The sequence below is a fragment of the Lepidochelys kempii genome, chromosome 25, assembly GCF_965140285.1.
Source record: "Lepidochelys kempii isolate rLepKem1 chromosome 25, rLepKem1.hap1, whole genome shotgun sequence".
NCBI classification, from domain to species: Eukaryota; Metazoa; Chordata; order Testudines; family Cheloniidae; genus Lepidochelys; species Lepidochelys kempii.
Window position 1 is genome coordinate 18,955,253 of NC_136404.1, and position 13,599 is coordinate 18,968,851.

The following is a 13,599-nucleotide window of genomic DNA, read 5'->3' on the forward strand; positions in this document are numbered from 1 at the left end:
TGAACAATCACACAAGGCTCAAACTGGTAGAAAAACAGAAACATGAGACCAGGCACCAATGAAACAAAGAACCAAAGAAACCTGGTGTATTTACAACTTTAGACCAACATTTCTCAAATGCGGCCATCTGGGGCTTTTCTTACAACCACAGCCTCCTGGGCTGTGATGTGGGGGAGGCAAAGTAGCGGCCCCTCCCGCTCCCCGTTGCTCCTGGATGCACCGCCTTGGTGTTGGTTGCTGGAGACACGGGGCTTTGGACTCGGCCGTGGGACTTCAGGCTTCAGTCCCACGCTACCTCCCCTGACCTCCCAACCAGAGCTTAATTTGTCCCCAGGCTTGCCAGGGCTAAGCAAGTCTGCTGTGAAAACCAATACTTGATTAATATCACTTTTCACAACAGACTTACTAGCTAGCAATAAATAAATTACAATGATTTGGACATGTATATGTGCATATTTGTTTGTTTTTCCTAAAGCTAATAAAAAAGCGTGAGAATGGCCACCAGCTCTTGCTGGTGGCCACACTCTGAAGCCACCAAATAATTTGTCCTGAGAACCTCTGCTCTAGACACTGAAAAAAAATTCACCAAGGAGATCAATTGCAACAGCTGGTGCAGGACTGAGTGACAGCGCAAAATCCACAAGTGACTGAGTCTTTTCACAAAACCAGGCTGAGAACCACAGTATCAAAACACAGAGTCTACTGAAAAAGCCTAACTACAGGAATAAGATGTATAGCAAAGCCCAAAACAAGCCATTGCTGAAGTTACCCGCTCAACCATTGCATCACAGATCTCAGGCCTTCTGTCTAGCCACACCGCCAAGTGAAGGAACCAAATCTGGGTTCTAATTTTGAATCTTCAGCTCAGTCCATCTCTCCTTAAGGCAACAGGGGAGGGGAGGCAGACTCTGTCTACTGATTCTTCTTTCCCTTTTCAACCACCCCAGGCTGAACAAGCTGTATTGACTACTGCCACTCTGTTCCCTGTGACCCACAAGCTCTTGCTCACCTGCACAGAATGCACAAATGCATCATCTTGTTCTTCAAATCAGGTTCACTGATTGATCACCTGAGAGGTGGTTCCAGAGAGGATGGTTCTAGACTATTCTCAGTGGTAGAAGAGGACAGGACAAGGAGTAATGGTCTCAAGTTGCAGTGGGGAAGGTTTAGGTTGGATATTAGGAAAAACTTTTTCACTAGGAGGGTGATGAAACACTGGAATGCGTTGCCTAGGGAGGTGATGGAATCTCCTTCCTTAGAAGTTTTTAAGGTCAGGTTTGACAAAGCCCTGGCTGGGATGATTTAATTGGGGATTGGTCCTGCTTTTGAGCAGGGGGTTGGACTAGATGACCTCCTGAGGTCCCTTCCAACCCTGATATTCTATGATCACATGTTTCAGTATCAAGTCAAAGTTATCTTCCTTGGTTTTCCTACCCTCCCTGGAGTTGCTCCAGCTGTTGTCACAGATCTCGTCTCTCTCTCTCTCTTTAGATCTCTCTTCATCCCCTCTATTCTATTAGCACCAACCTGCTCTTCCCTTTCAAACAATCTTTCAACTGTTAATGCAAAATTCTTCTCTCTACACCCAACACCATGACCTCTCTAGAACATCCTCCCTGAATCTCTCCCCCTCGTTAACTCTCAATTGCCTTCCCAGTCTCATTGAAAAAGGTTATTCCCCCCCCCCACGCCCTGCCTCCACCTACTATCATCTGGAATACAGTTTGTATTAACACTACACAAACTAGGTATTATACTGAATTCCAAAGGGAACCATAGCTAGCCTCTCCTCTGAAGGGGAAGGCTACTAGTTATCATCAAAGGATTTTTGGAAATGAGGGAAATGAATTGATTCCAGAAAAACAAATACAGTTCTAATAATTAATCTACAAGGCAGTAAATTTTGCATGCACCATAAAAATGCACATGGCACTTGGACTGGTAACATATCCACATTATAGGGCTCTTTGGCATTTTTAACAAAAGTACCATTTCTTGGCATTTTTTTAAAAGAGACAGGACAAAGCTTTGTAAGGACACTATGCATTGTCTAAGGGGAATCTGGTAACCCTTTGTCCATCTTCTTGAATTTCCGGTAGTAGGAGAAGGGGTTTGATAGGATAATATTTTGCCTTTTTATCCCACAAGTTCTCTTTTTAAAAAAATTCTGTTCATGGAAATATTAAACAAAATCCTGTGTGCAAGATGTTAACACCAATGGCAGGGCAAACTTGCTTACTAATCAGCACTGGATACAAGGAGGGTTCTACAAGTGTACACAGCCTCTGGATGGTCAGATATAGCATACATTTCATTGCAGCATCCCCAGAGACAGATAATGAAGCAGAATCATACCCTTGCTGGTAACAGCTTGCCTTCCCAAATGGAGGATAACTGCTTCATTCAGGTGGACAAGGATGGAGAGGAAGAGAGGTAAAAGGCCAAAGTGAAAAGGTGAGATGGTAGCAGTAGTCAAATCTCAATTTGTACCAGTTGCATCTAACCTGTTCTTGACATCACTTTGAGGATACTAAGATCCCCTTAGCATACATCCTTCTTTTCCTGTCATAGGAGAAAGATATGTGTATTCTTGGATGCTTGTAAACATTCTGCCACCACAAAATAAAAGTCAAGTGGAAAGTGAGCTAAAAACTTACTAGAACAGAAAACCAGTATTAAATCTGGGTGGGTTTTTTTTCTTGGTTTGTTTGCTTTTATACATCAATCCTACCTTTTATTTGCAAGAGGCAATCTGCAGAGCAGGAGCTACTAACCAAAATGTGAGTAACATGAGACATACTAAGCCTATCCCAGTGTTAGTTAAACTTATAACTCCTTTAGTAACTGGTTCTAATCTTAGTATTTGGAGTTTGTATTGAGGTATTTAAACGTGTGTGTCTCTAACAGCACTGGACACTGCAGTCTCCTTAACCTACCAAAATTCCTTTGGAAGCACTCTTCAAAATGATCCCTGGTGACAGCTATTCTGATTCAGAGTCTACAGCTCCCCTCTCAAAACTTGCATTTGAAGATCCAGGATTTTCTATTTGGACATTAAAATGTCAGACCAATCACCTACCTATCAAACTGTGTGTAAATAACAATGCTAAACTAAAACAGTTATCATTAATAACATTTACCTGTATGTCTAACTCCATACCTGAAGTATACCAGTAGATCTACTGGTATACTTAATGAGCAATCTTTCTGTGCAACTACCAGTAAATGCCTTTTAAAACAAAACAGTGTAAGATCATATAGACTTTTCACCTCTATTTTTTAATTCTATTGCAAATCATGAACTTCTATCTTGATTATACCGTCCAGAGCCAGTAACCTAATTCAATTAACATCCATACAAACATCTCTGCTGCTCTGATTGCATCAGATGCCACCGGAGCACTGCATGTATGCACTGTTTTGTTGCTGTGAGATGAAAGTTTTAAGTACAATTTGCAGACTGTCACCCTTGACTGAGTCCCCTCTAAAAGGCCACAGTTACAGGAGAATAAACCTCCAAAAATTCTTTACATCCAATTCTGTTCTTAAAACTCTTTAGCCACTACTCAAATACCTCACTGTCAGTAACCATCTTTCATGGTCACTCCTTCTACCTGTGATCTTTAGATAAGTATCACAGATCAGGATCAAATCTTCCAAAATGGAATTCTTTAAATCTGTTCCGATTAATCTGAATTGAAGTCAGATTTTTTTTTTAAAAAACCAAAAGCTTTAGATGATTTTATACACAAAGCTTTTAGCTGGAGTAGACTTATGCAGCTGTATTATAAACATGCACATTTATGGCACCACATAATAAAAACAGCTTTAGAAGAGAGGTGTTTCTAAACTCCAGACCCTGTTCATGCTCACAGAACTGTTTGTGGCAAGCGTATAGTTTCCATACTTATCTGTAAAACACTTAGCACACTGCTGGCACTGCACAAATTGGTGTATTGACTATTAGTGGTGCAGCTGAGTGTTACTATATGGAAATTAGAGTAACAGCCGTGTTAGTCTGTATTCGCAAAAAGAAAAGGAGAACTTGTGGCACCTTAGAGACTAACCAATTTATTTGAGCATGAGCTTTCGTGAGCATCCGATGAAGTGAGCTGTAGCTCACGAAAGCTCATGCTCAAATAAATTGGTTAGTCTCTAAGGTGCCACAAGTCCTCCCTTTCTTTATATGGAAATTCAAGACTGAAAGTCGGCTGCTTTTCAAAACACCAACAACCGAGGCACATTCAGTCTAGACAGATCATTTTGTGCCTCTTCATTTTACCTGCTGTAAGGCGTGTGATGCACTTACCTGTGATTTCTACCATGGATGTCATCCCTGCTTTCTGCTGAGGTGTTTCAATTAAATTTCTATGGAAAATTGTTTTATTAGCTCATAAACAGGATACATTTATAACTTTCATACTTGTGAGAATTCTCCTTGTCTAGTTGCTTTGATATCTCAGTAAACACTTATCTCTGCACATGCAGAAATCCGTTCCTGAATCAGAATCTACATGAAGACTGGGTGACTGAAAGCTTTAGAATCCACATTCCAAGCTTCTTATCAAAACAAGAGGCAGCGAGTGACTTTTAATTATAATTGGAATAATTTAGCCATTTTTCTAGCACATTAATTGCAAAACGTGGCTTGCAAGTAAGTATAGAATAAATCTTAAAACAGTACTGCATTATTCCTGCATTCACTGCCATGGAAGTACCTAGCACACATACTACTAAGATTTGCTTTCAGCCTAAAAGCACAGTACTTCACGAGCTGGCCAACAGATTGTCTTAACTTGGTTTTATTACATTTACTTTAATAAAGCCAATAGGAGTAACATTATGCAACTGAATTCAGATTTTACCTCTTTCATAAACCCAAAAACATCAAGTTAGCCACCAATCTAAGAGTACTTTTCAATGTTTGAGACCAAAGGACACTACACTGAATGCAAAGGCAGTCTAGTTTAAAAAAAGAAAAGGAGTACTTGTGGCACCTTAGAGACTAACCAATTTATTTGAGCATAAGCTTTCGTGAGCTACAGCTCACTTCATCGGATGCATACTGTGGAAAGTGTAGAAGATCTTTTTATACACACAAAGCATGAAAAAATACCTCCCCCCACCCCACTCTCCTGCTGGTAATAGCTTTTCTAAAGTGATCACTCTCCTTACAATGTGTATGATAATCAAGTTGGGCCTTCCTCCTCCTCTCCCCCCCCCCCCCAGAGAGGGTTTGCCTGTGTGGGGGAGGGGGGTGGAGAAAACCTGGATTTGTGCTGGAAATGGCCCAACTTTAATGGCTTACTGAGTCCAATGCATTCAAAGACACTAGAGTTTGGGATCTTGCAGTAAAACATGCTCAAAGTTACATATTAAAGGGGATCATGGTGCATTAGATTCAACTTTAAAAACACTTAGTTCTATTTTGTTTGATTCATTTGAAAGCATAAGAGAAGCAAAGCTCTTTGCAAGGGCATGCAGGAACACACTACAGGGAAGGCTTGTTTCCCACAACACACTTCTTGGGTGCTGGAAGCACAAGGCCTTCGGCCACATGCCACAATATACATAAGCCCCACTCACGTGTTGCCATTTTAAGAAGTTACTCACTTGTGTGAGTTTCTTGCAAAACTACCACACCTAGCAGTTTAATGGCAATGAATATTCTGATCTTAGTTTTCCACAGATCCCTAACGTGTTCTTTTAAAAACAACTGTACTTAGTTTCTAGGAAAACCTCATAGCAATTGTTCATAAATCTGATTAACTGCAAATAAAAATTAAACCTGGCAATATTTGGACTGAGCAATAATATTGCTCAATGGGATTTTTTTGGCATTATATCCAAGTTGCTTCAAAAATCATTAGCAGAAGAATTTTACAACGTGCACAGCACATCAAAATGTGTGCCTTTAAAAGCAGAACAGGGAATCTTGTGAGCAGCTAACAAGAACCCCTTTTACCTCACCGATGCTTCTGAGTAAGGTAGGAGGGAATCAAAAAACTCTCTCTCTGGGCACCCCAACCATGAGAAATATTGGGAGAAAATTAAACACATCTTACACGGATGGTTTTAGTATTTCTTCAGAACAAGTTAGAAGGGGAAGAACGCTTTCAGGACAGCAAATGCACGTTGGGGGTGACACCCACAAAGGGGGGCTTTCCTCCGAAGCCTTAAAATTTCATACAAACTATTACATTTAGCTCATCAGTCTCATCTATAGCCACTATTTCTGCCAACCTAGTAACTAGCCTCATATTAAATTAGATAATAGCTAACAAGATATGAAATAATCTTGGAGGGAACTAGGGGAAAGTTCATTCTAACAAAGAAAATGTTTTCAGCATCATTTTTCCATTTAAAAATCTAGACATCTCAAAATAACAAATACACTTTTAAATTTTTGGCTATCCCAAGAGGCCAACAACTTTGCTGGAGGTCTTGTTGCTACTTTTAATTAAGTGCCAGGACAGCATGCTATTTGGAGCAATGAAGAGGAATCGACAAGAGAAGTAACATGATTATTAGTCAATCGGTGCCAAGCATCAAAGCTTCAACAAACTCTTCTAAGGATACTTTGAAGCAAGGAACATGCACTTCTCGGCAGCCACACAGAAACGGCAAAACTGATGGCTAGGGAGGCATGTTCTTCTTTCATTATTTTCCCACTGGTAGATTCAAAATGTCTTGCCAGAAAATAGAATATTTTCTATTAAAATTTAATTTTAGAAAGGGTTCAGGAGTATTATTAAAGGTAAAAGTCAAGCTATTCTTCATGAAGAACATTAATCGACTACCCAATAAAACTTACGATAATCTGACACTTAAAACATAGGGTTCCTCTAGCAAAAGGAGAAACAACAGAAAGAAAAACCACTACAATAGGTTGTTGTTCAATGCATAAACCACAAGCGCAACTAAGATAGGATTGGTAACACAATCAGCTTAATCCTTGGTTTCTGCTTACCAAACGCACAGGTAACAAGTTGCAGCAGACAGAGTTGTTACCCAGGAGCAGCTACTTTGACGTGTATAAAGCTCTCTCTGATATAATTTAAATATATACAGTTAACTTCTAAGAAATGGAAAAGACAATAAATATTACTCAAGTCTTTTCCATAGGAAAGAAATTACTATCAAGAATAAAAGCTCAGAGTTCAAGGCCACTAGACACACATGTAACAGACTGCAAATTATTTAGAACATGGATGCAATGGTAAGTTAACTATCCAAGTCTTTTATCGCTTAAGAGTTAGCATTAGGTGAATCCCTAGAAAAAACAATCACAGTTCAAGAGCTTCTTTTCTAAAATAACCAACAACTTCTTTAAAGGCACAACCTAGCTAAGGTCATAGCAATTTTAAATGAAATTCTATTGAAACTTTTGTAGAATTTCACATTTCTGTGGAAATTATATTTTTTAAAAGAATTTATCTATTGACTTACAAGGGATTTTTATCATGACTTCGTATTCTATTCAGGTTCTCATTCTATAGCCATCACCATGCTAAGTGAATACCATTTCATGGTACATCATAAAGTTATACAGTGAAGAATATTTTATAAATCTTCAGAACTGTAGAATAGAAAAAAAAAAAAGCTTTTTCTGAATATATTTGTTGAATTCTACCCAGCCATTTGAGCCTTCTATTTGTGCTACAACCACTCTCATGTCAGCCCTATCACTTCATATTATCAAAGGAAGAAGTGGTTTTTTTTCCCCAGCTTCTCTCAGCAATTTCTTCTTGGGGAAAAATTCAGCAACAAATTAATATGAAAACTGGTCAAATTAGCTCCCAGAAGAAAGACAAAAGTTCAGAAGCCAGTTATTAGTGAGTTTTTCTTAAAGACAAATAAGCTGAGTTCTTCTCTGATGTTGGTTTCAGAGTAACAGCCGTGTTAGTCTGTATTCGCAAAAAGAACAGGAGTACTTGTGGCTCTAAGGTGCCACAAGTACTCCTTTTCTCTGATGTTGGAAACTTTAAGAAAAGGGATCAAGCCTCAAATAGCCACCATACTGTATATACTAGCTCCCACCAAAGTTGCTGACAAAATTCCCAGTGAGCCAAATTCTACCTATGACATCACATAATGAATTTGGACCACTGATCTCAATGGGAACAGGCACAAAGCTGAGGCTGCGTGCTCTATCTCTCCACCATACAAGAAAAAGGGAAGGGGCAGCCAAATAGGACAGCAGCCACATGGGACAAGTAAAAAAACATCCTGCATCCTCAGTTATCAAGCTATTCAGAGTAACTTTATTTTAAAAAAACAACAAACCATTTCTAATCAAGCCACCAAGAAAGAATCAAATGGCAAGGTACAACCATTTTTCTAAAATACATGCCATAAAGACAGGCAGAGCCTCTTGTACAAACTAGTTTGGCAGCAACACCAAGGTAATGAATGGAGAAACCACGTCTGATGTCAGCTTTGGTTTTCAAAATACAGTGACTGGGAAAAATTCTGGAACCTAATCCTTATTTATCATAAACAGTGTGGCTAATAAACCTCAATGACTCGCTACTCCAGAGCTTTGTTTCTTTATCCATTAAGACTGAGATAACATAGAACTGTTCATGAAAATAAGATCAAAGACCATTTAACATATTTTATTAACGCTACAGTTTTTAAAATGTATACAGCCTGCCTCAGTAACTGCATCATTAAAAGAAAACAACATTCACTTTGCTCAAACTAAAAGCATGACACTTCACACATCATAAACTCTTGTTTTGAGGAATAAGATATGGGAAGAGGAAAGAGGGCTTCTGAGTATTTCTTTTTCTTACTTGTATGACAAATTCTGAATCTAGTGACTGGGGTGTCCACCTTGCTGAGATGAGAGGTCATGAGTACTACCAACCAGGTGAGACCTCAATGCAAGGGACTGCAAAAGCCAGTTTCCAATCTACTTTAATAATGGCTTAACAAACAGAAAAAGATCTAATGGTTAAACTGTTTAATTTTAATCTTCAGTTTGCCACCCCTGATAGTGAGGTCTGTGAGGTGAAGCAGGTTCAGAGGAGGCTGTGATGAAGGTGAGAGTCTGTTCATTTACCCTTAAGTTCCCTCAGATGACCTTGTGAGGCAGCTGCTGCATTCATTCTTGTAGGCAAGAAAGGAGAAGACCTCTGCTAAAGCAAGGGCAATCCCCCTGTGTCCTGGAGACAGCTTCTCCTGTGCCAATCGCACACAAATGCCATAGCTTGGCCTGCTGCACTCTGCATTCTGCCCCAAACCTGGGATTCGATACCATTTTTATGTTCTATACATTAAAGTTATCACAGGAGCCTATTTCTTTACTGCTGGGCCTGTCCTCTACAAAGGCAAAGGACAGACTGGAGCAACCAATGATGAATCCACTGGGCCAAGGTGTTCAGAACTAGTCAACCAAAGGGTGAAAACGTAGATATTAGAGGAGTTTGAGTTCAGGTAGAAAGCTCTCATTGACTTCAGAGGAAGCAGTAAGGCCTCAAGTCTCTGCCATGGTGCAGATATGCTGCCAGTCTCACAAATGACAAGTTTTTTTTTTTTACTTCTACAACACTTTCAAACGATAAGCCTGGCAGCTTAAATTCATAACTTTGCTAGATGCTAAAAATCATGGTCTTAATAAAGACAGTAGATTTATGGCTCATTACAACACTTAGTAACCCACTAACCCCCCTTTTTGCCCTATGATCACAGGGCTGTTAACAGGCCACTTCGTCTGGAATGATCCCCTAAAACAGCGGTTCTCAAACTGTGGGTCACAACCTCATTTTAAATGGAGTCACCAGGGGTGGCATTAGACTTGCTGGGGAAGAAGCTGAAGCCTGAGCCCCACCACCCAGGGCCAAAGCTGAAGCCCAAGTGCTTCAGCCCTAGGTGATGGGGCTCAAGTTACAGGCTCCCCCCTCAAAGCTCTTGGGCATTGGCTTTGTCTGCCAATCCGAAGCAGTGGGACTTGGGCTTTGGCAGGGCTTGGGTGAGCTCTGGCTTCAGTTCCCCTTCCTCGAGTCATGTAGTAATTTTTGTTGTCAGAAGGGGGCCATGGAGCAATGAAGCTTGAGAACCCCTGCCCTAGAATATTTGCTACTTATGATAAACTATCTGTTCAATCTTGTATTTAGCTGTGACACCCTCCGTACCTTTTCCAGACCTGAAGAAGAGCTCTGAGTTGTTCAAAAACTTCTCTCTCTCACCAACAGAAGTTAGTCCCATAAAAGATATTTCCTCATCCACCTTGTCTCTATAACTTTTTTCAGCAAGTTGGCCACCCCAGGACTGCCCTCTGAAAGGTTCACCAGGTTATTTTTGGTGATAAGTGCTTTTCATTTTAGGACCTCTCCAGGCTGCAGAGCACACGGAGGACAGTTTCCCTTTATAAAACAATATTTCATGGAACTCTACAACTGCAAGAGAGAAGGCCTGTATAACTATGGTGACAAATGACTTTTTCATATTATAAACTCACAGGAGCAAAATTGACTTCTAGGGTGATGCTCAGCATATGACAGAACTAAAAGAACTGCAGGAAGGAGGGGCATCTTTTAAGGCACTTTACAAACACAGTGTTTTACATGTGGTCTAGTGGTTACAGAAGACAAATGGGAGTCAAGACTAAATTGAAAATTCTTTGGACTAGGGACCTCATGTTCCTACCTCATCTGTAACTGCGTAGGACGCTATTGGCACTATATAAATAATAAAATTAAGTAGAAATATCCTTAAGTTCCATTCTGGGCTCTGCTATAATCTGACCCCAGGGGCATTGCCCCCATTTCTCTACCTGTAAAACAGAAATAATACATCCCTATTTCACAAGGCTGTGAGGATTAATTCATTATGTTCATAAACTCAGGTGCCATCCAAGAACAAAAGGTGCTACAGAAAGCCACAGTAGCAGCCATTTGTTTGTAACAGTAACAATTTGTAAAGAACTTGGAGGTCACTGGACTAAAGTTGTGTCAGTGTTAATATGAGTGTTTTGCACTGGAAAGAGAAATCTTCACATATATCCACAGGCCACAGTTTGGGCTGCTTGCTGACTATATCTCAACTTCTAGATGAAAAATACAGTCGTACTCCTTTTCAAGATTTATATTTAATCATTTTTTATTTTTTTTAAAAGCCTGTGACTGAAGAGGGGGAGGTATTTTTGACTACATGACCAGCCAAAAGCCTGATTTTCCAGCAGTCAAAGGGTACAAAGCAGGAACCACCCTCTACCACTGTACGTATGTGACAAGTCCATCGTTGCAGGATCTGGACTCTGAACCAACCGACTGATATTACTTCCTTTTGTAGGAAATGTTCCAAGTACAATGAAAGTTATTAAATGAACAATTTCAGAACTTAATTCTCTTTATGCAAACATTAACTAGCAGGTCCTTTCATTTTCTATAAAAAACAAACAAACATTCTACCTTAAAACAGAAAACTCTAGCTAAAATAACGTCTTTAAGCAAGCTTATCCAACAAAATCAGCCATAAAACACAATGGTCTGACACTAGCTAACTAAGATAGCTGTGAGCTTCATTTATTAGTCTCCCCAATCCCTCCACTGCAGATTCTATTATTGTTTTAATTTAATTTCTCCCCACACCCTTGCTTTTAATACCTGTAGACTGCAAGCCCTGCCTAAGAATATTTTTCTGGTTAATTTCAAACCTTTGCAACTCTAAGCCAACACTGAGCTAAGAGCCTTCTGAAACAATATTCTGTGTTGAAATTAACCAAAAAAGAAAAAAAAGAGAGAGAAGTGAGGGGGAACTACAGTTAGAATCCTCTAACCTAGCATGGAAAAGGCTAGAGGGGTATGCATGTTCATATTTAAAACAAATTAGACCCACAAAGGCATTACTTGTAGTTATACTTTTACCCATAAAAGCTTATACCCAAATAAATCTGTTAGTCTTTAAGGTGCCACTGGACTCCTCGTTGTTTTTGTGGACACAGACTAACACGGCTGCCCCTCTGTTACTTGTAGGGTAAATTCCAACAGAAAAGCATGGGCTAAGTCTCTCAGCTCCCTATTTTATACATAGACAGATGATACAATTATACCCCCTTCACATGCCAAATGCCACATTTAAGAGAAACCGTTTTAGAACCTGATTCAGAAGTCAACTTAGAGGTCCCATTTCAAAATATTTTTGAGAAGTAAATATTAATGGCCACTAAGGTAAAGTTACCAGCAACTCAGAAAACTGAAGATTTTTCATTTATCCCCAAATCAAAATAAAACAAAAATTAAAAAACAAATAACTCCAACTAGAGCAGGGGTCGGCAACCTTTCAGAAGCGGGTGCCGAGTCTTCATTTATTCACTCTTAATTTAAGGTTTCGCGTGCCAGTCATGCATTTTAACGTTTTTAGAAGGTCTCTTTCTATAAGTCTAAGTCTATAACTAAACTATTGCTAAAAGAAAAGGCGGACTTGTGGCACCTTAGAGACTAACAAATCTATTTGAGCATGAGGTTTCGTGAGCAACACTTGCATCCGATGAAGTGAGCGGTAGCTCACGGATGCTCATGCTCTAATAAATGTGTTAGTCTCTATGGTGCCACAAGTCCTCCTGTTCTTTTTGCGGATACAGACGAACACGGCTGCTCCTCTGTAAACTATTGCTGTATGTAAAGTAAATAAGGTTTTTAAAATGTTTAAGAAGCTTCATTTAAAATTAAATTAAAATGAAGAGCCCCCAAACCGGTGGCCAGGACCCGGGCAGTGTGAGTGCCACTGACCATCAGCTTGCATGCTGTCTTTGGCACGCGTTTGCGGACCCCTGAACCAGAGCAGGCCAAGCAAAGTAGGAACAAGGTATTTTACTCATGACCCAGTCTATTTAAAGGAATTTTTTTTGTTCAAAATAAACACCCACAGTATCTTTTTAAGAGGCTCTCTCAGCTATATGCAGGTGCTCCTCACAGGAGTTGAATTTCTGGGAGCTTTCAAAGAACACTTCCCTTTTAAAATTCAGACATGCCCGAGGGCTATTTTCTGTTCATTTAAGACCACTCCTACACATAATTACACTTCATACCCCAAAACCTACATTTAAGAGAGACACTGGTTGTGACAGAAAAGGTTAAAAGCCAGGAAGTCCACAGCTAAGGGTGAAGGGTCCCGGAGCCTTCGCTCCACTGCCGAGGCAGCCGGCTCGGGTACAAAGGGAGCTGGGAGGCAAGCTGGCAGCCCGGCTGTGAAGCAGGGTACCAAGCTCAGGGTGTGGGGGGCGCCCCTGGCTCCCAGTTCCCTGTTTCCGCGGAACACGCAGGCGTGCTCCGGGGCACGGGGGTTTTGCATTCGAGTGATGTGGCTTTTGCCGCAGTTTATTGCGGTTTTAGTTTCATCCTGCGGTCCTCGGGGGCAGGTCTCAAGGTGTCCGTTTCCCGGGGGCGGGGGGGGGGTATTTGTCGACCCCCCCCCCGCAGGCCGCACGCTGAAGCGCAGCTCGGCAGAGCGAAGTCGCCGTGACACCGGGGCCGGCCACGGCCGCTGCCCCCCCGCCCTGACACGGGGCGCTCCGGGGGCGGCGGCCGGGCGAGAGCGGAGCTCGGCCCCGCTGCTGCTCCCCCAGCGCCGGGCAGCGGAGCGGGAGCCCCC

At 41.0% G+C, this 13,599-nt stretch overlaps 1 protein-coding gene across 5 annotated transcripts in view; it reads right to left on the minus strand.

The window, feature by feature from the left end:
* The window catches only part of INSR (insulin receptor), a 103,156-nt gene that overhangs the window by 88,896 nt on the left and 661 nt on the right, over window positions 1–13,599 (minus strand). Inside the window, exon 2 of one of the 5 annotated variants that reach the window (XM_073323801.2) lies at window positions 2,356–2,562. The exons of 2 other annotated variants lie outside the window; for them this stretch is intronic. Coding sequence is in view for 1 of the 3 variants with exons in the window: in XM_073323799.2 (XP_073179900.1) it covers window positions 4,310–4,334 (25 nt within the window). In the remaining 2 variants the exon portion in view is untranslated. Of the gene's footprint in view, window positions 1–2,355; window positions 2,563–2,936; window positions 4,058–4,309; window positions 13,505–13,599 lie in introns of those variants that run through there. 2 more of the 5 variants (XM_073323799.2, XM_073323800.2) reach the window with 2 other exon arrangements.